We start from the raw sequence: 27,260 nt of genomic DNA, 5'->3' as shown, positions 1-27,260 counted from the left end.
TAAGGGCTCAAATTTCGTGCAAAAAAAGAATACACCTACTTCTAAGGCTCAAAGGGGTTAACGAGGGATTATCATCCTTATATCTCCAGTGTTTGGGGATTTGAAAGAAAGCCTGTACATCATCAACAAAGTTTCGTTTGAAAGCACACTGATGCAAATTGGGTATTTGTTTATCATCATCCTCCCTGGAACCTTGCTTAGACAGAAAGCTGATAAAGAAAGTGAAGTGGAAAAGCAAAATATTTTTTTTGAATTTTGATTTTGTGTAAGTGATACAGAATTAAAGCAAGAAAAACACATTATGATTGATTCAAAACAAATGCAATGCTCATTTCATTAAAATTACGATTAAGGATTACAGAATTCAAAAGCAACAAAGCACAATACAAGCAAGGAAAAATTAACAAATGAAATGACAGAGGCCTAGTAACTATCAGCAGCAAGGATGAGCTTTCCCGTCTGATATCTGGCTTTAGGATAATCCCTTGTGTCTCGGCCCTCAATGGGGTAGGGGATTAGTGACCACATTTGGATTAATATCTCGGAAGGTGAGCATCTTGCTTTCGATCAGATCTTGAACCTTCTCCTTCAGAACCCAACAGTCTTCAATGGAATGACCAACTACTCCACTATGAAAAGCACATTTAGCATTAGGATTATATCCTTTGGAGAACGGTGGAGTTGGAGCTTTAGTTGGCCTAGGAGCTATCAACGACTTATGGATTAGTGCAGGCCACAATTCAGTGTAAGTCATTGGAATTGGGTCGATGCGGCGAGGCTCCTTTGGCGGATCTTTCTGAGGCCTATTCTGATTCTGCTGCCTATTCTGACTTTGTTGAGCATTCTGAGGAGCACTTTGTGAAGCATTCTGATGAGAAGTGTTCCATGGTTGTTGATGCGATGGCATTGGGAAGTACGGTTGTTGATGTTGAGCAGCTGCAACATGTGGATACTGATAGTAAGGCATGAATGGTGCTTGTGGATAAGTTGGAACTTGGTAAGGTTGTGGATTTTGAGTTTCTTCACCACTAGTCACAACAGCATTAGTTTCTCCTTCTTTCTTCCTCTGGAAGTTTCCAGGGAATCTCTTTGCTTGGTTGTTGTTGGATGATTCAGCAGCATTGACAATCTTTCCATTTTTCAAGCCTTCTTCGACCCTTTCTCCAATAGTGACCAAATCAGCAAAGCTAGAAGAGACACTTCCAATCATTTTCTCATAGAAGACTGGCTTCAAGGTATCCATAAACATACCAGTAAGCTCTTTTTCAGCAAGAGGAGGTTCGACTTGAGCAGCTAGCTCTCTCCAGCGTTGGGCATACACTTTGAAAGTTTCTCTATCTCTCATGGTCATAGTCTGAAGTTGTCTGCGATCAGGGGCTAAGTCCATGTTGTACTTGTATTGTTTCAGGAAAGCTTCGCCTAAGTCTCTCCATGTTTGGATATGCTCCCTCTTCAAACTCATGTACCATTTCAGAGAAGCTCCAGCTAAGCTATCTTGAAAGATGTGGACGAGCAATTTGTCATTGTTGGCATAAGCGGCCATCTTGCGAAAGTACATAGTCAGATGATCTTTAGGACAAGTGTGCCCCTTATATTTCTCGAACTCAGGGACTTTGAACTTTGCAGGCACAATCAAGTCAGAAACTAAACAGAGGTTCATGGTATCAAATCCAAAAATGTCATTTCCTTCAACGACTTTCAACCTTTTCTCGAGGACATTGTACTTTTCTTTCACTTCCTCCACCTCGTGGTTGTGTTCTTGATCACCACGTTCAAAATCATCAACATGATAGACAAAAGGAGGATTGTTGAAAGTAGGTTGAACAGTAGTGTGAACAATCGGTGACTGTTCAGCGACGACCGGTATTGGTGCAATTTGTTGTGCAGAAAGTCCTACTCCCAAAGTATTCGCGAATGGGGGAGTATAACCAGGTGGTAAACCAAATTCTGGCCAGGTAGAAGGTGGCCTCTGAACGGGAATGGGATCCTCAACAGCTTCGGAGACTTCAGCTACGACAGTTCTTTGGGGTTCAGCATCCCTAGCAATCAGCACTTGCATCATCTCAGTGAGCTTGGTGATGCTTCCCTTCAGCTCGTCGATTTCCATCCTAACTTCCATGTTGTGTTGCTCTTGGTCAGCCATTCTTTTTCGAGAAACACTACGCGTCTGATAAGGATGTCGGGGAATCAGCTTGCCTTGTTAAACTGTTGGAGGAATAGATGTATGAGTACTGGATTGAGATGCAAATGAATGCAGATGCATGATGATTTTTTTTGTTTTTAATGCAAGAATGAATGCAATGTCATATCATGTATGATTCACAAGTAATGGGCTTTCAATCAATTGGATACAGAAAAATTCAATTTATTTGGCACACAGTGGCTCACCATAGGATAGTTCTAAGGTTTTTTTGACAAGGTTCTAGACGCGGTTCTCAGAGTTACAAACTTCTTTCGAAAACTCAGTCATCTAGTAAATAACTTACCACCCAACTGTGTTTTCAAACGAAGTCTATTCTGAGTGTGGTTTTCGCACTTACCCACGGTAATAGTTACGTTACGCAAGTTGGGTGCGAAGCCACCATTTCCTAAAAGGCATGGTTTCAGGGTTTTCTAAAGGTCCCTAGAGTTAACGATCCGAATTGAAAACATCATCGCTCGAGTAAATAACTTGCTCAACCAAAGACATCTTCTCAAAGGACCTACTCTAGGCGGGGTATTAGTATCTCCTACTTGACACTACGTCAAGCAAGTTTAATACTAAACCACCATCTTATCTTATGTGTTTCTTGAGCTCGGGTGTAGAGCTTTATCCATAAAGTGCCAAAAATAGAAAGATTCCAACCATAATGATGATGAGAAATCAAACAATGATATAATAAAGGCAATAAAGAAGCAAGTAAATAAAAGCTAACAATAATACAAGGAAAAATAAACTAGGGTTGACTCTCTTGGAATTCCCCAGCAGAGTCGCCAGCTGTCGCGGGTCAAAAAATCATCGCCACGAAATTGTAACAAACAGAGTCGCCACCAACTTTTATTTATTCCAATGGGAAAGGGAAAATATTGATAAAACCCACAAATGAAATGAAATGGACAAAGATGGTCGTCGCAACCAAATTTGGGTTCGGGAGTCGGTTAAGTAAGGGGAAGGTATTAGCACCCCTTACCTCCATCGTACTCGATGGGACCCATTTAGTTAGTCTTGTGATCGATTGCTAGCTTATTATCTACTTGCGTTCTAATTATTATATGGACAAGAAAGAAACGGGATTTGGTTTTTTTTTTATTATTGTGCTCGCCAAGACGTTTGTATCTTATGCCTACATATCTTCAATGGAAGAATCAGAGCGATTGTAGTTCTAAAGAACTACGAGATTGTTGATTAATTTTGATGGGTTTAATCGCACTTGGGCGGGAAAGATGGGTTTTTGAATGTGGTTCGCACTTGGGCGAGATTTGCATTTGGGCAAAGAAAACATGAGTTTTGAATTGAAAGTGTTTTATGAAAAGGTAGAATTCAAGTATTCAAACAATGGCTTAACGGCCATCGCCTAAAATACTTAAAAGAGCATTTATTAAATTGAGCTTGATGAGGATTTTAATAGGGTACAAGCATCCAAACAAAGGCTTAACGGCCATCGCCTAAATGCTTGAAAGAGCAACTTGTACAAGTACGTACAAACCCCTCTTGGGTGGTGAAAGAGATTGAAACGACTCGAGTTTTGAGAAGTCCTTAATGAGATACAAACATTCAAACAAAGGCTTAACGGCCATCACCTAAATGTTTTTAGAACAACTTGTACAAGTACGTACAAACCCTTCTAATTTCATTCATTGTGGACTTAACTCAATTCGATTGTAAAAAAAAGCATTTTGATTAAAAAATGGACTTTGGTGTTGACCAAAGTTTGTTATGAAAATATTCGCACTTGGGCGATGAAAAGAATGATTTGATGAGTTGAAGTTGTTTTTTTTTTTAGAGTTTGTAAAAAGCGAGAGGCAAATCGAGTTTGAACGAGTCTTTAATGGAATCTAAGCATTCAAACAAAGGCTTAACGGTCATCGCCTAAATGCTTTAGAACAACTTGTACAAGTACGTACAAACCCTTCTTTTCATCCATTATTGACAAAAACTCAACTCGATTATTAAAACATTTTTTTGAGGTTTTTGATTGTGACAAAAGAAGTTTGAAAAAGATACTTGGTGTTGACCAAGATTTTTTTAAGAAATTATTTGAAGAGAGCTCGATGTTGGATCGAGAAAGTTTATTTGAATGAAAATTATTATATTTATTAAATTAGTTGATCAAGCTAATTAAAAAAAATCAATTACAAAATTAATTAATTAGATAAATTTAATCAATTAATAAAAAATAGTCGAAATCTTACCAACAAGTTTAATCAATTAAAAACCTACCTAGTTAATTAACAAGAAAGTGGGGTGTTTTAATAGTAAAAAGTGGTGCACTAAGAAAAAACCATATCGGGTTGGGTTCTCTTTAAGCCCACATGAACTTTGGTGATTGAGAAATTCAAAAGAAACCCTAGGGGTCTCCAAAAGTTGGCCGCCTATCTCCCTTTGTTTTCTCACTCGTTAATTTTTTTATTATCAGAACAAAATTTCCTCTCTCTGTATGAACCATACACGCTTTCCTCTCTCTCGCTGCAAACTCTCGGCTTCACTCTCGGTCGGTGTTCTCTTACAATCTCTCTCGCAATATAGCCATGGAATGTTCAGACGTGGAAACAACAAGTAAACCCGAATCCCAACAAACCCTAAAACCCCAAATAGCACTACATTCAAAGGATATTACAGGTTACACATCGGAATCGAAATTAACAGCAAAGAAATAACAAATGAAAAAGAGAGAAAAAAACAAAACCGGGTACGTTCTTGAACTCTGCTTCTTCTCGATCTTCTTCTTCTTCTTCTTCTTGCTCGATCTGTTGTTCTTGTTGCTATGATTTTGTTGTTGTGTTGAACCGTGTGTGTGTGGTTTTGTGATTGTTGTGAAGGTTGATTGTAAGTTGAGTATGGTGTGTTTGAAGGTGAGATACGTGAGTGTTTGAGGAGAGTGGGGTTAAGTTGTAGTGTTTGATTCGGCAGAGGTTTAGAAGAGTTTTCTCTATGAGATTGTCGGATTCACAGGGTGGGGGTGAAGGTCATGTTTTGAGAGGTTACGTAGTTTTCAGTAACTGTTGTTTGGTGAAGTTTCTGAATAAAGGTTTGAGAAGGGCTTATGGAGGATTCTGGGCAAATGTTTTAGCAGAGTTTTCTTAGGTTTTGGTGGCTGCGATTCCCCTCCTGCGCTTGCAGCTAAGTCCTTTTTATAGCCTGAAATTAGGGTTTGAATCTCCCCCTTGAGATGAAAATTGGGGGGAAAATTGGGTGAGCTTTTGAACTTATCTGGTATTCTGTTTTGATGCTTTCTTGGTGCAGGTTTGTATGGCTTATTTGGTGATTATTTTGGCTTGTTGTGTACAGGGTTTTGGCTTGGTACAGCAGAGTGGAGAAGATGGAGTTGTGTACAGGGTTTTGGCTTGGTACAGCAGAGTGGAGAAGATGGAGCAGAGTAGTAGAGAGCAGACAACAAGACTGCCAGCAAATGGCAGTTTGTCTGTTTTGTGGATTCAAAGTTGAGGCTTGTATGAAGTTGATGGTGCGTTGAAGGATGGGCAAAGATGTTTATCAATTTTTGTCTTTTTCTTCTATGTAACATTCATTTTATGTAATAATAATAAAAAAAAAATGATGTAAATAATTATTATTAATGCATGAATTATATGATTTTATAGTTTCTATTTTAATTCTAATTTAAATTGATAACAATTAAATAATAATTTAATAATTAAACCAACTTTAAATAGAATTTCAAATTGAAAAAATGCATGAAAATTTATTAAAAGGTAAAAAATGAATTTTATATGCAAAAGTTAATTAAAATAAGCAAAACATGATTTTGATGCAGAAATTAAAATGATCACTAATTGAATGATGATTCAGTTAATGGTGAATTTCATACTAATTTGAAATCGACGTGTGAAGTCGAAACTTATTCTAGATGCATATGAATTGATTGATGCTAATGCAAATGAATCAGGTGAAAAAGCTTAGGTCAAAATTTAGGGTGCGACACCTAACACATGTAATATTACATTTGTGAATCAAAGTTCTAACAATCTTCCACTAGTCACATATGTCATTTTACACACGTGTTAGACTTTATCTGCTAAAAATTTGCCATTATATTCTTTAAACATATCCAAATTATCTCGTCCATTAGTCAGACCAGTAAACAGAATCAAAGTGACTTTTGCTATATCTATTAATCATAACTAAATGACATAGATTCATCATGAAATGTGTAGCATGAAAATCACATGAAGTTGCTATATACATGTCGATTTTCAATTAGTCCTACTTTACTTTAGTGAGATCATTCAATAACCTTATTGTACATTATGTAAATAGCTTAATATCAAACTTTATTAATTGGAAAATATCTAAAATCATAGTATGCATACATAATACCAAACATAGAACACAAAATTCATAAATGATTAACTCCCGCTAAACTAAATATTCCTCTAACCATAAAACACCCATGTGAGTAGTGTGCTCATGAAAGACCTTGAGTGGAAGACCTTTTGTAAGAGGATCAGCTACCATGGAGTTTGTCCCTAAGCGTTATATGGAGATTTCTCTACTTTGTACCATTTCCTTAACAACTAGGAACTTGATATCAATATATTTTGACTTGGTCGAGCTCCTATTATTGTTGAATATAGAATGACTGATTTATTGTCACAATATAACTTAAGTGGTCTTTCAATTTCTTCCATAATTCGCAACCTAGTGATAAGGTTCATCAACCAAATCACATGGTTGGATGCCTCATAACATGTTATTAATTTCGCTGTCGTGGTGGATAAAGCCGTAAGAGTTTGCTTGGCACTGCACCAAGAAACTGCTCCACCGGCCAACATGTAGATATAGCCTGAAGTGGCTCTTTTACTATCTTGGCATCCACCAAAATCTGAGTCATAGTATCCAGTGATATCTAACTGGTTTAACCTCCTATATGTGAGCATATAATATTTTGTTCTCTTTAAATACCTCCCATCCTTTTTGACTATTTTCCAACTATCCATTCCTGGATTGTTCAAATATCTACTTAACACCTCAACTATGAATGCAATATCTGAACGCGTACAGACTTGGGCATACATCAAAATCCCAACAGCTGATACGTAAGGAATCTTTTGCATTTCTTAAAATTCTAAGTTTCCTTTAGGGCACTGACTGGGACTAAATTTGTCTTCCTTAGCAATAGGAGTGCGCCTTGTTTACACCCATGCATGCCAAACCTTTTAAGTACCTTTTTGATATAGTTTATTTGTGATAATCATATAATACCTCGAGATCGGTCTCGTTGTATCTAAATTCCTAATACAAAGGAGGTGTCACCAAGATCATTCATTTTAAATTTTCTTGATAGGAATTTCTTGTTTCCGTGCATCATGTCTATATCATTTTTAGCAAGCAATGTGTCATCAACTTACAAGAGCGGAAAAATGCACTTGCTCCCGCTAAATTTGTGATACACACAACCTTAAAACCAAATAAGATAATTACTTCATGAAACTTGTGTTACCATTGACGAGATGTCGGCTTTAGTCCATAAATGGAATTTGTCAATTCGCATATCATATTATTTGTCTCCTGACACGGTTTTCTAGTTGTACCATATAGATTGTTTCATCAATGTTGCCATTGAAAAATATCATCTTGACATCCATTTGATGGAGTTCCAAATCATAATGTGCAACAAGAGTCATGATTGTCCTAAAAGATTTTTTTGATGAAACCGGAAAGAAACTCTTTTTAAAGCCAATACCTTCCTTTTGGGTATAACCCTTAGCCACAAGACGAGCGTTATACCTCTCCATGGTATCATTAGGATCCTGCTTGGTCTTAAAAATTTATTTACAATCAATGGGTTTCACACTTTTTGGTAAAGGGAAAAGGTCCCAAATCTTATTGTATTGCATGGACTTATACTCCTCTTTCATTGCTTTAATCCCCTTTTGTAAGTTGGAATTTTTCATGGCTTGGCGGAAGTTAATTGGATCATCTTCCATCATACCATTATTTTCCTCCTGTTCTTGGAGAAAGACTATGTAATCATCCGGAATAGCATTTCTCCATTCTTTAGTGGATCTCCGTAATGATATCGGTTCTTGTAACACTTGTTCTTGAGGATTTTGAGTTTGTTCTTCATGAATTACCAGATCATAATAAGTAGGAGTAAATTCAACAATGTCTTATAAAGGTTTCATACTTGCTTGACCAAAAGCAATTGTATGAATCGATTATGGAATTGTCACTGATTCTTCCTCTAAAACAAAGTCGCTAACCTTATTCTTTCCCCCAAACTCAATATCCTCAAAGAATGTGATTGTTCCCATCTCAAAAATTGAGTTTAATTTGGGATCATAAAATTTGTAGCCTCTGGATATTTCAGAATAACCAATAAAATAGTTACGCATTGTTCGAGAGTTCAACTTATTTTCATTTGGCCTATTAGGCCTTGCCTCAGCGGGACATCGCCATCGGTGAAAATGTTTCAGACTAGGCATTTTCCCAGTCCAAAATTCATTATATGTTTCAGTTGTTGCTTTTGTTGGCACTCTATTAGAATGAAAGCTACAGTCTTTAGTGTCTCTTCCCAGAGTGACTCTGGCAAGGTAGAATGACAAATCATACTCCTTACCATATTCTTAAAGTCTGATTTTGTATTTCTGCCACACCATTCAAGTTAGGTGACCCTAGCATGTTATATTGTTGGACGATTCCACATTCCTCTAGTTATTTGGCAAAACGTCTCGAACGTTGTTCACACGAACCGTCATAGGTGTCATCATATTCACCTCCATAGTCAGATTTGACATTCTTAATTCTTTTGTTGAGTTGATTCTCAACATACTTAATCCATAAATTATTTGAACACATCCAATGATTGAGACTTTTCATGTATAAGATATATGTATGCATATCTAGAATAATCATCTATGAATGATATAAAATATTGTTGATCATTCCAATAAAGTGTGGGAAATGGTCCACAAATGTTAGTATGTATCAATTATAAGACATTTGTAGCTGTATATGCATTGTATTTGTTTGTTTTGATGTGTTTACCTTTAACACACTCAACACAAACATCAAAGTTTATGAAGTCAATGGAATCCAAAATTCCATTTGACACTAGTTGCTCAACTTTATTTTTATAGATATGACCTAGTCGTTTGTGCCATAATGCTCCTAAATTGTTATTATCAAATTTACGCTTGGTACCACATGATTCCACATTTAAGGATTCACCATAGGTAGCTATTGTGTCAACCAAATATATATTATCATGACTCATAAGTGAACCAGTTTCAATAATATCTGAATTAAAAGAAAACTCGAAAATATTGTTTCCAAATGAACATAAATAACATGATTTGTCAAAATAAGAAATTGAAATTAAATTTTGTCTAAATGAAGGAACCATAAAAGAGTATTTCAAATCCAAATAAAATTTGGTGCACATCAATAATCTAAAATGCCTTATAGCTTCCACCTCCACCGACTTGCCCCTCTCACAAAGATGTATCTTAATCCACTACAGGGTGACATATTTAGCACACTAGACGATGTCTCATGCCTGTTGCGCATCTTCCAATCAGGGAGAGACTGTTAAACCACTATAGGATTAATATAGATGACGCTTTGGAGATGATGGTAGACTCTTTGAAAGCTGACCTAGAGGATGTCCTACAGGAGTTAGAAGTCACTTAAGGAGCGCATGCTAGGTTTCAATTCCTTGGCAGATTGTATACGCAGCAGCTGCATAATGTAAAGCAGACCCTGGTGAGGATGAGGAGGTTGCACTGCATATAGCATACGCATTGAGAGCATGCCTGTTGGACTTGGTTGACGCGTTCATTTTATGGACAAGAGTGTCACTTATGTGGGTGTGATCTACCTGAGATACTTCGCTGACTTTAAGCGGATCCATGAGTACAGTTGGGGGCTGCTTGTTTGGTATACTAGTACTCCAAATTAGTTGAAGGTTGTATGTGGAATACAAAATAAATGATCTAAAGCATAACATTGTTGACAATAATATTTTTGCATCTTTTTGTGTGTGTGTGTGTGTGTGTGTCATTTTCATAATACATCTGCAACTCATTTTTAAAAATTATCAATGATTTATAAGTACCGTATTTAGGCTTGTATCCTCCAACACTTCTCACGCATATCTGGATGGTCATGTGTTCCAACCTACACTAAAGATATGTCACATGCTTTTGCATTCTTCCCACTCCTAGGGAATCAGACGACGAAGCCATACAAAGCGTATCTTGACCACATGGCAGCAAAGAATATACGCTCCCATACGTACATCGATCACCGTGAGGCACATGCCTTGGACAACATTGCCTTCTACTCTGGATGGTTGGCTTGTGGTTCATGTATGATGTATCCTCATTGACCTGAGCGTGTCATGTGGCAATTCGGCTACATGCAAATTGCTCCCAGACACCCTTTTGAGTCTACTCCTCCTGCTATAACATGTAGAGATATGGGTGCCATGTATGATGATTACCTAAATCATCTAGTACCGAATGAGGCACGGAGTACCATAGCTCCTAACAACTGGAGTGTCGTACATGGTTACATCCAATAGTATTTTAGAGTGTCACATCCTTATATGACATTGGATGTTCCTGAAGATCCACCTAGACCAGCTCATCAGGAGATACTAAAGGAGGAGCGGGTTAGGACAGATCATTTTGTTGGTGTGCTATATAGATATCATTGTATCATGAAGATTCGACAAGCGAGTATATACAAATGACTCTTTTTGAATGGCTCATAGGTGAGAGACATCACAGATGGCGTAATGGGAGAGGCACGGAAGACACTGCAATGCATGAGGCAACGTAGGAACGGAGGGTCCGGGTCCATCATACGTAGTACTAGTATATAATATTTGTATTTATGAGCAATGTTTCATTGAAAATGAATTGAGAAATTCTTGCATAAAAATACACCTATATTCATGTTCATAGAAACATCCAATAAAAAAAGAAAATTTTAAATTTATTTAAATTTAAATTTTTTTTTTAATTAGTGTGATAATGAATGAGAGAGTCGACAAACAACTTCTTATATTTGTGTCTACCTAAAAATTTTCCAAATGAATTTGGGAAATTAAATACGACACTCGACAAACAACAAATAGTAAGGGTAAAGAATAAGGGTTAAATAAGGTTCAAATTTTTTATCTTGTAAGATTATACTCAGGTTTAATAAAGAGTGAAGAAATTGTGCAGAATAAATTGCCAACTCACTATTACCATCACAAACATGAGAACGATCAAAAGAATTAAACCAGATTCGGCTGTTCCATTCCTGTATTTGGTTTCAGCAAGTCTTTCTGATCCATTATTTTCGACCACATTAGATAAGATAGGAGTACAAATGAACAGAACAAGTACATAAAAGAAGTAATCATCCCATTATTGCCTTGGATCTACCTATGGTTCACCACCAAGCTCCACTCGCAGATTGTCATATGGATATACTTTGGGTGCCTGGCACAATAATATGAAAATCTATCAGCATAAGTACTAAATAAATGGAGAAAGTAGCATTGCATGTGAAACTTCAAAAGATGAAAATATCAAAGAAAATATAGCTTCGAGTCTAAGCGTGACTACAATCGAGATAGATGGAGGTTATACAGACCATGACAAGGTAACAAGCAGGACAAAATATTATGCAGTCCGTAAGCAATATATAACTCAATAGTCTAGCCAACTAACTTTCTTTTAAATTTAACCAAAATCGATGGAAAAGTAATTTCGCATATAGGCTCAAGTTATTAAGAATAGCCACAATTACTTTCTAATATGCTGAACCACAATTATTTTCTAATATGCTGCTAGTACTACAATGTTGATGAACTTTCAGATGGCACTTGTTCTTCCAAAATACTTTTGGGCTTTCTGAAATATTGGTTCAAAATATGTGAACATTGGTAGAGGCTCCAACATTTTTTTCCGTAAATTGAAAAAATACCAGGGCCATTCTTTTGCTAAAGTATTTCACAATGGTCACTCCAAATCTTTGCTGCAGAATTGGAGCAAACGAGCACTGGCTTGGCTGTATTTCTTTTTGGAATCAAAGAGTCTGGAAACAACAAAATTGATGTCCCTTTGCCAGATTGAGAAAATCTGAATAGAAGGTACATCAGGAAATTGAACATAGCCAGCACTCAACAAAGGCTACAAAGCCAAAAAAACTTTGCTAACAGGGACACCTTCATGGCACGGTTCAATAAAACAGTTCTAACCAGACATGGTTGAGAAACTAGAACTAGACTGGGATTATCTGAAGGTAAATATTTGAGGCATGATCAACTGGATTGAAGAGATCCAAGAATGAACGAGAACAGCAAATGCATTGAATATGAAGAACCACAATCAATAACAGAGGAAGTGATAAAGCAAGGTCAAGAGCTTGCTGGGAGATAAATTGCTTTGATAGCATATGTTAAGGTTAAGAATCAGGAGAATGAAAGATGAATAGTCTTGTTACAGTGAATTAGTTCCGTAAATACTTGATTACAACAGAGGAAAGAATAAAAGAAAAGAAACTGAAAATAGTAGACCAGAATCAGAACTAACTGCTACAACCAACCACAGTAAATGTAATTCGCCTCTGAATTACTTGTAGCGAAACTAAGAATCCGAGAATTGGGTCTCTTGGATATAATAATTACTCATGGGGAAAATACAGGACTAAATGAAGCATCTAAATTTATGTTGTAAGTTAGTTGTATTGTAATTCTACCAGGCGAAGTTAGATTAATCAGCAGCTATATTGCAACTTGCAAGCTTCTAACTTGCTACTTAATTAAACATTTGTTGCAATGCACACTAACATATGGTAGCTGTTTGTATTATTTAACTGCAAGGATGAAAAAAGAAAAGAAATATCCTATCATCCAAAAGATCCAGGGATGCAGTATAAGCTAGGTCGGGTCAGTTCAGATTTTGTTTAATTATTTTGGGCAATGGCTTTAGCTTTAATCAGGTTGACTCATGAGACAACATAAATTTATATTTTGAAAAAAAAAAATTAAAGTTCAAATTCAAAAGAAACATAAAATTACAGTCTCTGTCCATTAATAATTGTTACATTTAAAACCAAAAAAAAAGGACCCGAATTGAATGTGTCTTTTCAATTTTCAAAGTAATATAAACTACATTTTTTTCCAATTGTGCCCCCTAATTAATATTATGTGCATCACTCCCAAATCAATATTTCCCACTTAGCATTATGATAATAGTGAACATACCAATACATGACAATGATAATTCGGTAAAATTACAATTTTCTTTCTTTCATTTATATTCTTTTCATAATCTCTCTGAAATAGGCAAATGTGACAATTTTTGTGGGAAGGATGGAGTAAGAAATAGAGACAGGTTTGGTGTATTTCAGTTTCCTTGACTTGAGAATCAACATAGCCTATGCCAGGTCTATTTTCTTTCTTCTCATCCAAACCGAACAGGTTTTCCAGGGCAGACTAAACTCAACCCAACAAGAAAACACAAATATATCATAACAATTCAAAATTGATAACCATGCAGCTTACTCTCTAGAAAACATACAAAACATTCAGAACTTATTTTGATGGGAAATGAGAAAGTTGATTATAATTTTAAAGTATGATTGTCTGTTTAATTTTGTGTATTTTTCTATTTGAGTATTTATGTATGTGTTTTGTTGAAATTTATGTATACTTTGTACATTGTTTTTAAGACTTCACAATAGTAGTCATTCCGCTATCCTCCATAGCGCTATAGTATAGCACTTTCGGGATTCAGCGCTACACGTCACTATCTAAGATTAACAACATAAGAAACACAAAGAAAGCACCTACTCCCCACCCTCATTTCCATTTTCCAGCCAACCACTGTTTTCCACCATGGGTCTCTGTTCATTCCACCTGGTTCAGCACACCAATTACTTGCTGAACCTTACTCAGTACTTGCCTATAAGTCTCCCAGTAACACAAGCCTCTGTTAAATTTTTGTTTCTATGTTCCGTTGAATTATTCAAACTCGCACCATCTTTGAATAATTCTTGTTTCCGAATTGTTTTTCCACACTCATCAATACACTCTTTTTAATTCCTCATTTTCCTTCTACTTTTTGTATAGTAATTGTGCATTAGGACATGACTTCGATAACGAACTGTGAAAGTCATTAGTTTAAAAAAAAATTTACTAATGAGCATATCTATATGTCTAACACAAATTCTATCTCATGGATGTATCATATTCAGTAAAGCATTGTAAGGTAAGTCACATAATTCCACTATCGAATAATGATACCCATAAACAACTACACCCGAAGGATCTAAACAAAATACGGTAATACATAACTCCAAGTACAAGCAAGAAATAAGACCAGTAATATCCAATCAACCTTAAAACACATCCAAGTTCCAACATTCATCAACGAAGGATCACACTCAACCTTATAGGCATAGCATTTAAAGCTCAAATATTAAAGAATTGAATTCTGCAAATACCCATAGCAAAACGGAACCAAATCCAAACAATCCATAGATTTAGCAAGTTGACTTACAAATGGTGTCTTGGAAGCTTTATCATTCCACACAGCCAATAATCCCAGAGCCCCAAAACAGCTCAATCCTCCACATAGCCAAGCCAAAGCCTCATACTAATTTTCAAAAGTAAAAATCATCAACTTCACGCGTTAAAATTATATATAAAAAAAACTGAATAAATTACATCCATAGGGTGAAAATTAGTTACCTTTCCAACAGTATCAGCAATGCGATCTATACAAGGTTCGGGAAATGCAGTACCGTTGTCCCAAGTAAGTTCCTCATTCACAGGAAGCTGAAAATCGAGGTTAGTTTTCACGATTCTACGAAAATGAAAATGAATTTGATAGGTTAGGGTTAAAGGAAACTAACAGGTTTGTTTGGGACATAGTGTTTGCCGACGGGGAGACCCATGCCGGAGCGGAGACGGAGCGAGGAAGCTACCGATCGGTGAACGACGCCGTTTCCACCTAAGATTTGCGATGCTACGTTTGTTAATCGACCTGCCATGATTATTGCCTCTATTCTTCTTCTTCTTCTTCGTTCTTGTTCAATTTCTGGTTGATTATTATTGCCTAATGTTTATGTTACTGCTACGCACAGTCCTAAACGACTTCTTTTAGAATTGTTTTTATTTTTATTTTTTATTTTTAATTAAACGGGCTGGACTCAAATTGGATCTTCATTTCTAATTTATGTAATTTTGGGGCTACCTACTACACCCCTGGTTTCTTTCTATACCCCATTTTCTTTTTTTTTTAAAGTTTATTATTATTTTAGATTTAATTAATCTGTAATTTTTCTGTGCTTCTTAGAAATTTTTAAATAAACCTCTAAAAGTAGATAATAATCAGACTCATAAACTATTTTATCTTTTCTTCAATTAGACTCTTGCTCAAGATGATTATTAGTCAATGTAAACTCTAACGTGGCGGCATATTATTAAAAAAATCGCTTAACTGTTTTATAATTTATAAAAATATCCCTAAACTATTTTTTACTTCTTAAGTAAATTCTAACATATAAAATAGAATGACTAATACTTAAATACAGTATTTTAAAAACCGGACCGGACATCAACTGATGAGGGTACTGGTTCTTAAGTAAATTCTAACATATAAAATAGTATGACTAATACTTAAATACAGTATTTTAAAAACCGGACCGGACATCAACCGATGAGGGTACTGGTTCACATTTTCGCCCCTTAGAAAAAAATATTCTGTTTTCAGACACCCCTATTTCATGTTTGGCTGACTGGGCGTGGAGAATCAGGTCACAAAGGCAACAATGCTGCAAGCTTACCACCAAATCATTCATGTTTTGTTGTATATAATTGCAAAGGAGTTCTATATATTAATAAGTTACTAAAATGTTGTATATAATTTCAAATTAATAAGTTTAGGGAATAATTTTTATAAAAAAGTTGTATATAATTTATATAAATATTAGGCTAAATTACAATTTTAGTCTCCTATTTTAGTCAACTCACGATATCAGTCCCTCTATTTTATTTTTAAACAATTTAGGTCCTTTTTTCTGATTTTTTGTCAAAAAAGTGATGATTTGTCATTCTTTTAGTAATGTGGCAAACAACGGGATGATGTGTCACAATCGATGTGTATTAATGAATTTAAATAAATATAATAATAACTTATAATTATTAAAAATATAAAAATTATATTAAACTAAATTGTAAAAATACAAAATAACAATTAAAAAAACTACAGAATTTCTAAATTCAACCTTGTTCTTTCTCAAACATATTTCATCGTGTTCAAACCCAGATTAATGGATAGAGCCAATAATCTAACAAAATCTCTAAATACAACTCTCTTTCTTCAGCCTTTCACTTCTTGACTTAAATTTCATCTTCTATTTCTTTATTGAGTTTGGGTTTATTGGCTCTGATATAAATTTGATTTAGGTTACGAGAAATCTGTGTTTTTTTGTAATCAATCAACTATAAAGCCATTACTAAAAAATTGAGCAAACTTCCAAAATTGCCCTTTCCTTAAAAATTAAATACACTACCAAATGTCCTCTTTAGTAATTAACAAATTCACCCTTACATTCTCCTACTTTTGTGAAATCATTCACCAAGTGTTGCAATTTAATTGGTCCTACTTATTTTATAATATTTCCCTCCAATAAAACAACTCTTCCTCCCTGCTCTTCCTCATTTCATAAACATTGTGCTTCATTTCTCTCTCCCCTGCGGAATTCAAAGTGCAGTATTTTGGTTTCTCAGCTTTAAATTTTCATCTTCATCCTGCTCACAGGTGATTTTCTTCTTCATCTATCTTTCCATAAAGTGCATTCATATATGTTCCTTAATATTTTCTGCAATGATATTGCTTTGTTGTCAAAGTTGGGTGTTTATTCCCTTCTTTTGTATTATGGGTGTTGTTAAAAGTGTGGAAAGATCTTTACTTTGCCCGGTTTGCATCATTTATTATAAGCTTTTGGGTTTTGTTTCAAAATTTTATCTTTATTTGGTTTTTCTTAAAGTTTTGATTTTTCTTTGTCTATTGGTGTCATTTACCATTATTTGTTGTAACATTTTCCGTTTTTCTGCAACATGCTTTTCTCCAGATAGGATTGTTCTTCGATTTCATGCTTTTCTTCAATACTGCACTTACATGTCCTTTTAATATATCTCATAACAGAATAAATTTAATATATATTTGAACCCATCTCTTTCCATCCTTTGTATAGAACTACAGTTGTACCTATTATATGCCCATGTCTATTTCATTATTACTAATTGTTTCATTTATACTTTACTTATTAGAAAAATACCACTTGCAGGTATTATTTCGCTCATCTCAAGATTGTGAGCTTCATTGGAATTGACTTCTGCAGCAGCTATAGCCAAGCAGATCACATATTAGCTCGGCAATTTCAACAACTTTATTATATAGGTTCTACAGGTCTCTTTTATTTTTTTCTTGCTTCAACCATACTGCTTTTCCTTGATATTCGTGTGCAGTCCTGTCAATTTCCTAAGACAGCTAAATATATTTTCCAATCCTGTCAGTATAAAAATACAGAAAACACTGCTCCAACCTTGATTATTATTTTATGTGTGTCATTGGAATGGGTATGATTGATATCGAGAAAAACATTAATGGTGTGTTTGGTTATTAAGAGAAATTGTAAAGAGAGAAATAAGTGAGAGAGAGTATGAAAAGAGAGAAATAGGTGAGAAATAGAATAGATTTAATAGATTGTTTGGTATAAGAGAGAAAGAAGAGGAATGCAAAAGAGAGAAATTGACTAACTTTATAAATTGTCAAATATACCCTTATCTTAAAGTAATATTAAATTATTTTTACTTCTAAATAAAAATAACAGTTATGAATCCCTTTCCAAAATAAAATTAAAAACGATTTAAATTATTATTTTTAATAAAAATATGAATGTTGTTTGCTGTAAATTAACGGTTGTGTCTTGCTTAGTTTTTAAAAGATGATCACAACACAACTAAGCATTGTGTTACTTGTAATAGTAAAAGCATGAATTATTCAAAGAAAAAAAATCAACGCATGGACAAAATTGTAATTTTCATAACTAATTCATGCAGTTTTTCCTTTTCTTTGCTGAACAACGAAGAAAGCAAAAAGTAAAAATTTGGTCTTTGCTAATTCTCTCTCCTCAACCTATCTCTTATACCAGACAGAGGAAAACTCTTCTCTCTTCTCTACTTCTCTCTCTTCTACTTCTCTCTTCTATAATTCTCTTAAAACAAACATAGGCTAAAAGAGTGTATGTTAATTGTTAATTTAAATATTGACTTTTTTTTAAGTTGAAATGAATAGGAATAGGTAGGGTAGGATTGATATCAGGAAAAAAAAATTAAGTTGAAAATTTGTTTTTAAGTTGAAATATTGACATTAATTTTTTTCGTAATATCATAGCTAGCCATTAAGTAGATGTTTCTCTACTATAAAGGTTACTTGCCTACTTTATCAATTCCTATATTTTCCTGTCACATTTTCAGAAAACTAACCTATTCACTACATGCCAACTAGCATCCTTTGGTTTTTAGTTTGATTAGCACTAAGTTATATATCACTTATTATTAACATAGACAATGTTATTTACACTTTTATAAATAATTTAACAAACATGTTTTGTATTTCAAATGCTTTAAGGTTTATAAAATTTAATTGGATTGTATTAATATCTTTTTTATATGATTATTTAATATAGTTAAATTTTTATGATTATTATTCATTTATAATTCAATTATTTATTTTAAATTTACATGTTTTTAAATATATTATATACAATATTAAAAAAATTTACATGTTATTAGGTTATATTTTACGGGTCACTATCAACAAAATACATATTTTATTTATTTTTTCAAAAGTTAAAATTATTTTTATTCTCTTTCCGTCTCATGGATCAATTTTTTTGTATAATTATTTAATAATTAAGTAATTCATTTTAAATTTATTTATATTTAAATAATTTTATACCATATCAATGGCATGATAGTATAACGTATTTCTTAATTTTAATAACATTAAAAATATATTTATCTTACGGGTCACAACAAGACAATATTTATTTTAGTTTAATCAATCGTTATTTTAATATAAGAGACAAAATCTTTATTTTTAAATATTAATTAGTCAGAGACCCGTGCTTCCGCACGGGTGATATTTTTCTGGTGTAGTATTTTTGTAATGATATGAATAATATAAATAAAAGGAATTATAAGCAATATGCGTAATTAAAAGGAATTGTTTTACTTGAATAGAGTTTGAGTTTTATTGATTGCTCTGTTATACTCCCAATTCTTTGAAAACCGAATATCCATAGGAATCGTTTTGAAATTTGAAAATAAATACTTTAGTTTTCAAATAAAAATCATTATTGTTTAAAATAAAATAGGCATTGTATTGAAAGTGGCCATTAAGATTAAACATTATTATCGTATTCATGTGCTAATTTTGTGTGTAATAAAGAACCATATAAAAAAGAACATGTGAGTTGGAGAAAAAAATAAAATCTTAACAAATGCAAATGTAAAGTTTTAAATATAAATGAAAAATATGAAATAATTTACTTAATTGTAAATTTAACAATAATTATATAGAAAACAATGATCCACAAAAAAATGTTTAAGATAGGTTAAGAACACAATAGCAAAATTGGGTCAGGTAATTTAATAATTGACGGTCCAACAACAATTAAAAGAAAATGATATAGATCACTATGGTTTAATTATAAATGAAAAATGATCATATAAATTCAATTATATTAAATAATCATATAAAAAATACAATAAGATGGAGATAATAAAAATGAAATATTAACATTTAAAAATAAAAATTAACTCTCAATTAATAGTAATTGTTGATTAAAATAAAATAGCTACTATGTTAACGTTGATAATGACCCGTGAAATAAAAAAATAATTTGATGCGATATAAAATATTTTTAAAAACAAATGTAAAATAAACAATAATCATGGAAATTTAATTGTATTAAATAATGATAAAAAATCGTGAGATGGAGAATTTAGTGCAAATAAATTTTGGTGAAAGGGTAATTTAGGCAATTTGGTCAATCTATTATTAATGAATAGATAGTAGATTAATTGTATTAAATAATGATAAAAAATCGTGAGATGGAGAAAAAAATAAAAATAAATATATTATCTCTCAAATAAAGACAATGATTGATTAAAATAAAATAGACATTATGTTGATAGTGACCCGTGAGATAATAAATAAATAAATAAATAGAGAAAAAATTAAAATGAAAGTAAGAAAGTGAGAAAAAATGTGAGAGAAATTTGCAATTTTAATTAAGATAGAGAAAATGTATAATGATCGATTAAAAAAAATTAAATATTGAGTTGATAGTGGCCCGTGAAATAATTAAATATTTTTGGGAATAATAATTAAATGATCGATTATTAATATTTTTTGCGATAATAGATAAATATTGAAAAATTAAAATGAAAGTATGGAAAAATGAAATGCGAAAGAAATTTGAAATTTTTAGTAAGATTAAAATTTAAAAATAGATTATTAATATTTTTTGTGATAATAAATATATTAAGAAAAATTAAAATGAAAGTAAGAAAGTGTGGGAAAATGAAATGTAAAAGAAATTTAAATATGACTTCCATCATCCATGGCTTACATGTGATGTCATCATTCATGCAATAAAGTTGTAGGGAAAATGTTATTTAATTCGGACCAATGAAAAGCTAACACTTGGTGCATCCATTCAATAAAGTTGAAAGAGTAAATACTTAATTTGTTAGTTACAAAAATGACCTTTTATTAGTGCAAATAAATTTTGGTGAAAGGGTAATTTAGGCAATTTGGTCAATCTATTATTAATGAATAGATAGTAGAGTAGATAGTAGATAGATAGTAGATAGTAGATAGTAGATAGTAGATAGATAGTAGATTTTTTCTCCATCTCACAATTATATTTTTTCTTCTTTGTGTATGATTATTTTCATTTTTTAAAAAAAAGTAAACAATTTTAAATTTTGCATTCATATCTAAAATTGCTTAATTGTATTTCATAGTATCTAAATGTTATGACATTAAGACTCATTCATGTGTTATCACATTAACAAATATTTTGTTATTATTTTTATTACTTCATGGTTATTATTTGAAGATTCTAAATTACTACATATTTTTGAGATTATTTAGTACACATTTTTCATATCGTTCAAAAAATACTACACAAAAAATAATGCACCCGGGCGACAGCACGGGTCTCTCACTAGTTGACAATAGAAATGAACAAGGAAGGTTTGAAGAGTGTAATGGATTTTTTATTAATAACATAAATCTTTATTTTCCTTTTCTATTGACAGCTGAAATCAGAATTTTCTATTGATAACAAATATCTCACCTTTCCCTTTTTTATTCGGATTGAAAATCTATTGTTTTTGTTATTTGGGATTGAAGAGAAATAAATCGATTGAATAATCTAGACGAGGAATAAATTTATATTGTCCAGAGAAATTTTTTCCATATGCATATCAAATCTTCTTAAAGGTGAGCACGTTTTTCAAGCAAGACCCAAAATTTTCCAAAATCTCCAACATTTTGAGGCATCTGATATGGGATTCAGCTTCATTTTAAAGTGAGAAGAAGTGCCCCCAATTTGACGGTTTTGTTTTTTTATATTTCAAAGTAACAGAGTTAGATTTAGAGGATCTCAAATTCAGATCTGAACTAAACAAAGCTAACAATGTTATTTTTGGTGGTTAAGAACTTCGTGGTTTAACAATGGAGTTGATTTTGTTCAAGGCTCCTTTGACTAAAAATATATTTTTATGGATTTGTTTTTTTGAGTTTATTGTTCATGAATTTGTTTTTTTTGAATTTTTTTCTGGGTTTACACAGCAAATTTAGGAAGAAGAAGATTAATTTGTTATTTGTATTTTTCTTAAAGGGTTTAACTTTTGTTTGGAAGTAATTGATCTAGATGAAAAAGAACACACAAGAATGTTGAAAAGATATTTTTTTGAGATGATTAAATTTTGTTGAACATGGTTGTTAGTGAGAGGAATAGATGCTAGTGTTGAAGTCAATGAAGATTGTTATGATTTTGTTGATGAAAATTTGTTAGGTTATGTGAAAATAGTGAAAAAGGATAAGAAAAGAAAATCTGAAAGAATAGTGAAAAATTGAAGGGGGAGAAAAAGGGGAATAATGGATCTTTAATTAAAATATTAATTTTGGCATTAATTAATATAATATATATTTTTAATTAGTTAAAAATGAGTTGTCATCTGCCACGTAAGACCATCTACAATGGTTTCAACACTCAACACCCATTTTTTCAACTCCCAACACTCCACATCATTTTCTCTTTCTTCCACCTAATAACTCAACACCCATTCAACTTTTACCCTCTCCAATAGTTTTTCACTCAACACCCTACCCCACCACTTTTTATTTTCATATTCTTATTTAAATTTTTTTTTATGATTACATAAAATTACAATTATCGATTAAAATTAAATTAAAATAATAAATACTTAATAATTTATTTTTTAATTTTTTGTAATAAAAACAAAATTTATTTAAATAATTGGATACGATACAAATCATCTTAAATTAATTTAAAATACAACACACAATTAACGTAATTAGTACGTTACAAATAATTTAAAATGCAATACAACACACAAGTAACGTAATTACTACGATACAAATAATTTAAAATGCAATACAACACACAAATAATTCAATCACGGAACATTCCAAACTTTGTCCATATGTGCTTCACTAGATCGGCTTGCAATTCTTGATGAACATTTGGATCACGGAACTCTGATCTAGCACGCACATGATTTGCAAAAGCGGGTAACACCTCGGTCGAGTATGGTTGTGGTGCACTAGATCCACTTTCCCCAGATTGCTCAAAATCGGTCCAACGTTGAGAATATGAATCTCGTTCATCCTCAACAATCATATTATGTAATATGATGTATGACCTCATGATGATACCCAAATCAGCTATGTCCCACAAGCGAGCTGGTTCACGGATGATTTTAAATCGAGCTTGGAGCACTCCAAATGCACGTTCGATGTCCTTCCGACATCCCTCCTGAAATTTTGCAAATAATTTATCGGGTTCACTTTGAGGAAGTCTAATCGATTTGACGAAAGTTGGATAAGAAGGGTAGATACCATCGGCTAGATAGTATGCCATATTATATGGACGTTGATTCACAAAGAAATTCACACTTGGAGCCTTTCCATGTTCCACGTCATCAAACACTGGTGACCGGTCTAGAACGTTTATATCGTTCAACGTTCCCGGACATCCAAAAAAGGCATGCCAGATCCATAGGTCATGAGATGCAACTGCTTCAAGAATAACTGTGGTGGTTCCCTTATCCCCTCTAGTAAATTGTCCTTCCCATGCTTTAGGACAATTTTTCCACTCCCAGTGCATGCAGTCAATACTCCCAATCATCCCTGGGAATCCCCGCATTTCACTAACATGCAGTATTCTTTGCAGGTCATCTTGGGTCGGTGCTCTCAGATACACTTGCTCGTACAAGCGTATGATTCCTTTACAGAATCTACGTAAGCACTCCAATGCTGTAGTACCTCCTATTTTGATGTACTCATCGACCGCATCTGCTGCCACACCATATGCTAACATTCGCATTGCTGTGGTACATTTTGCTAAGGGTGATATACCTTCTTTATTGGCTGCATCAACTCGCTGGGTGAAGTAGTTATCACTACTTGAAAGGTCCCCAATGATTCGAAGGAAAACATTTTTTTTCATCCGGTACCGACGACGAAACATTGCATCGTCATATGTAGGCTCATTGGCAAAGTAGTCGTCAATTAGTCTTTGGTTTGCCGCTGCATGATCTCTATTGAGATATTTTCTACTACGAGGTGCATTATCTTCCGATATTTTGTTTCTACGCTCTCTAAATCGATTGACTATATAATTTTCTTCAATTTCACGATTTTGATTGTAGGCTGCGATATCAAAATGATATTGTGATGGATCCATTTTTTTTTGTGATATTGGAAGTAGGTTGGATGGGATTTGGGATATTGGTACATAAATGGATGTATGAGTCCCTATATATAAATGGATGTGGGTGGTGGACCACTGACGGATTCGAAATAATTTAATGTATAGAGTTAATTATCAGATAAAGATTAGATTAGAATTGGGTGGTGGACCACTGACGGATTCAAAATAATTTATTGTATAGAGTTAATTATCAGATAAGGAATATATTCGAATTGGGTGGTGGACCACTGACGGATTCGAAATAATTTATTGTATAGAGTTAATTATCAGATAAGGATTAGATTCGAATTGGGCGGTGGACCACTGACGGATTCGAAATAATTTATTGTATAGAGTTAATTATCAGATAAGGAATAGATTCGACAATAATTAAAGCAAACACTACACTGACATATTGAAACAACAATAATTAAAGCAAACACTACACTGACATATTGAAACAACAATAATTAAAGCAAACACTACACTGGCTATTGAAACAACAATAATTAAAGCAAACACTACACTGACAAATACTTCATTGAAATTAATTATCAAACAGTTCTACCTCCAACTTTTTCAACAGCTGGTTCTTCCGGTCATCTAGATGCTCTTCGGAAGTTAGCTTTAGATACATCTTCATTTTCTTGGTTTTAGTCTTTTCCAAGGCTATATTGTTAGCCTACTGTTGCATCAAGGCTATGTTGTCCAATCGTTCAAGCTCTTTCATCTTGAATTCTTTGTATTCAGCCCATTCTTTGTCAACCACCTCCGAGGCATATTCCTTGCTTTTCTTTTTACCCTTTTTTTAGCTGCCTCCCTTCCTATAGGACGAGCACTGGATTCTACAGTGTTTGAGCCACATGCATCACTCTCGCGAGATCTCTTAGATCCACTACTTCCTGAGCCAATATTTCCTCCTACTTGACTACCATAACGTGGTTGATCACGGAGAGCGTGCCATTCTTCCATTAAAGTGAATCTAACATTCTTCCCACATGCATATAATTCCTGCGCTTTTGCTAAAACATCATTCTCCGACCAACCACATCCTTGCATACGTTTAGCGCCATCATAAGCGCCAATCCATTTACCCAACACTTTGTTCATATAATTAAAACGGTTTCGGCATGCGGGTCCATCACGCGGAGGATCGAATGAGCAATGCTCATTATAATACTCAGCAATTTTACCCCAATATGTTTCACCTTTCTGGTTTCTCCCGACAACACTGCTTGTTCCAAATTTAATCCACCCACTAATTAGCACCAAATTTTGTTCAGTGTTCCATGCTGGTTGCTGAGTTTTCCTGCTCTTAGGAGTTGAATCCTCTGAATTTGGACCGACTTCATTAGAAACTATCATGCCACCAATAGTTAGTTGTGTTGAAAACTCGGGAAATTCAGGTACACCACCACTTGGAAAATTTGCATTCGCCATTGTCACATAACCATTAAACGGGGGTGTTTGAGATGAATTTCTCGGCATAGATCCATAATATGGTTGAAAGTTTGGAACAGATGATGATTGGTTGAAATTTGGTGGAAAACCAAAATTAGGTATGTTTTGAGGATGTTGGTTGGAAAATTGATTTGGATTTTGATAATAGTTGGGATTTTGATAATTGTTGGGATTTTGAAAATTGTTGGGATTTTGGTTAAATGAAAAATTAGCAGAATTTTGAGTGTTAAAATGATTATTGGGATCCATTTCACTAAAAAAAGACACTTAACTTCAAAATAAACACTAATAATAAAATTAAGATAGTGAAAAACTTGGTTTTTTTTCTGTGTCCAAATCAAATGAACCAAGTCTCTATTTATAGAGAAAAAAATCATGAATTTTGGTAAAAAAAAAATAAAATAAAATAATTTGCAACGAAATAATTGAGTTCAAAGTATTAAATGGATAAAAATCTGGCCAGCCAATCAAGCACAGCCACGTGGCTCCACTTATCCCTTTTCTCTTTCTCTCTCCGTGTGGATTAAGTTCCACTCTCACACCCAGCGAGTGGACTACACGCGCCTGACCCAGACCAATAATGCGCTGCCACGTCAGCCCCTGCGTCAGTTTACATGGTGTTGAGTTTTCTCAACATCTCTCTCCTCCAACACACACTCAACACTACACTACACACACCATTGCACATGATTTTGTGGTGTTGACTTCAAATAAACCCACCATTGCACATGGTCTAATAAAAAAATGCCATGTGGTAAAAAAAATTACACTTCAACATTTTTGGGACCAAAATAGAGGATGAAGGACTAAAATTGTTTAAAAATAAAATAGGGGGATTGATTTCGTGAAAAGAGCAAAATAGGGGGACCAAAACTGTAATTTAGCCTAAATATTAATTCTTAATATGTTATGTGATTAACCATGCAAGTTTTTTTAATTAACGTTTTTTTAACAATTATATAAATGTATTTAATAATTTATATAAACATTTTTTTAATAATTTTAATAAATATTTTTAATTAACGTTTTTATTCAGTTTTAATAATTTATATAAACATTTTATTTAATAATTTTTATTTAATAATTTTTTTAATTAACGTTTTTTTAATAATTATATAAATGTATTATCTAATAATTTATATATAATAATTTATATAAACTGTTTAATAATTTTAATAAACGTTTTTAATTAATGTTTTTATTCAGTTTTTTAATTATTAATTATTGCTCAGTTTTATAATTGAAAAATATAATTAATTTTATAATTATTGTATTATCTATATTTATTTTATTCAGTTATACCTTTGAAATCAAAACAATGGGTGTATTAATTATAAAAATGTTAATAAAATAAAAACATTAATAAAATAAAAACGTTAATAATTATAAAAATGTTAATAAAATAAAAAAACTGAGCAATAATTTAGTTGTACAGTAATTAATAAAAAAACTGAATAATTTTTTTAATAAAAAAATTGAGCAATAAAAAAACGTTAATATTTACTTTTATTTAATAATTTGTTTAATTAACGTTAGGGAACAGCAACAGCATCATATT

At 33.1% G+C, this 27,260-nt stretch overlaps 4 protein-coding genes across 4 annotated transcripts; all 4 read right to left on the bottom strand.

Annotated features, from left to right (window-relative positions):
* Window positions 1-499: 499 nt before the first annotated feature.
* LOC131637070 (uncharacterized) lies at window positions 500-2,143 on the bottom strand. Its single transcript, XM_058907669.1, has one exon. The coding sequence runs from the start codon at window positions 2,141-2,143 to the stop codon at window positions 500-502; it is 1,644 nt and encodes a 547-aa protein (XP_058763652.1).
* Window positions 2,144-6,732: 4,589 nt separating this feature from the next.
* Window positions 6,733-7,272, bottom strand: LOC131636976 (secreted RxLR effector protein 161-like). The gene has a single exon (XM_058907574.1). The coding sequence runs from the start codon at window positions 7,270-7,272 to the stop codon at window positions 6,733-6,735; it is 540 nt and encodes a 179-aa protein (XP_058763557.1).
* Window positions 7,273-11,375: 4,103 nt separating this feature from the next.
* Window positions 11,376-15,301, bottom strand: LOC131637925 (NADH dehydrogenase [ubiquinone] 1 beta subcomplex subunit 8, mitochondrial-like). The gene is made up of 4 exons (XM_058908495.1): window positions 15,074-15,301; window positions 14,910-14,996; window positions 14,719-14,814; window positions 11,376-11,652 (listed from the first exon to the last, which is right to left on the bottom strand). The coding sequence occupies exons 1-4, from the start codon at window positions 15,209-15,211 to the stop codon at window positions 11,596-11,598; spliced, it is 378 nt and encodes a 125-aa protein (XP_058764478.1). The 5' UTR covers window positions 15,212-15,301; the 3' UTR covers window positions 11,376-11,595.
* Window positions 15,302-22,942: 7,641 nt separating this feature from the next.
* Window positions 22,943-25,729, bottom strand: LOC131606208 (uncharacterized). The gene is made up of 2 exons (XM_058878476.1): window positions 25,141-25,729; window positions 22,943-24,147 (listed from the first exon to the last, which is right to left on the bottom strand). The coding sequence occupies exons 1-2, from the start codon at window positions 25,727-25,729 to the stop codon at window positions 22,943-22,945; spliced, it is 1,794 nt and encodes a 597-aa protein (XP_058734459.1).
* Window positions 25,730-27,260: the final 1,531 nt, after the last annotated feature.

Source organism: Vicia villosa, linkage group LG1 (assembly GCF_029867415.1).
Source record: "Vicia villosa cultivar HV-30 ecotype Madison, WI linkage group LG1, Vvil1.0, whole genome shotgun sequence".
NCBI lineage: Eukaryota > Viridiplantae > Streptophyta > Magnoliopsida > Fabales > Fabaceae > Vicia > Vicia villosa.
The sequence above is the reverse complement of the archived record's forward strand: the minus strand, read 5'-3'. Positions and strand labels throughout refer to the sequence as shown.

Bases quoted from the DNA above. Each gene is read 5' to 3' on its own strand.
- LOC131637070 (XM_058907669.1), bottom strand. From the start codon at position 2,143: ATGGCTGACCAAGAGCAACACAACATGGAAGTTAGGATGGAAATCGAC.
- LOC131636976 (XM_058907574.1), bottom strand. From the start codon at position 7,272: ATGCAAAAGATTCCTTACGTATCAGCTGTTGGGATTTTGATGTATGCC.
- LOC131637925 (XM_058908495.1), bottom strand. From the start codon at position 15,211: ATGGCAGGTCGATTAACAAACGTAGCATCGCAAATCTTAGGTGGAAAC. The intron at 14,815-14,909 runs GTAACTAATTTT...TTTGAAAATTAG, and splicing joins TTGCTGATACTGTTGGAAAG to TATGAGGCTTTGGCTTGGCT. The intron at 11,653-14,718 runs GTAAGTCAACTT...TTATTGTGCCAG, and splicing joins AAGCTTCCAAGACACCATTT to GCACCCAAAGTATATCCATA.
- LOC131606208 (XM_058878476.1), bottom strand. From the start codon at position 25,729: ATGCCGAGAAATTCATCTCAAACACCCCCGTTTAATGGTTATGTGACA. The intron at 24,148-25,140 runs GTAGTGGATCTA...ATCGATTTAGAG, and splicing joins AGGAAATATTGGCTCAGGAA to AGCGTAGAAACAAAATATCG.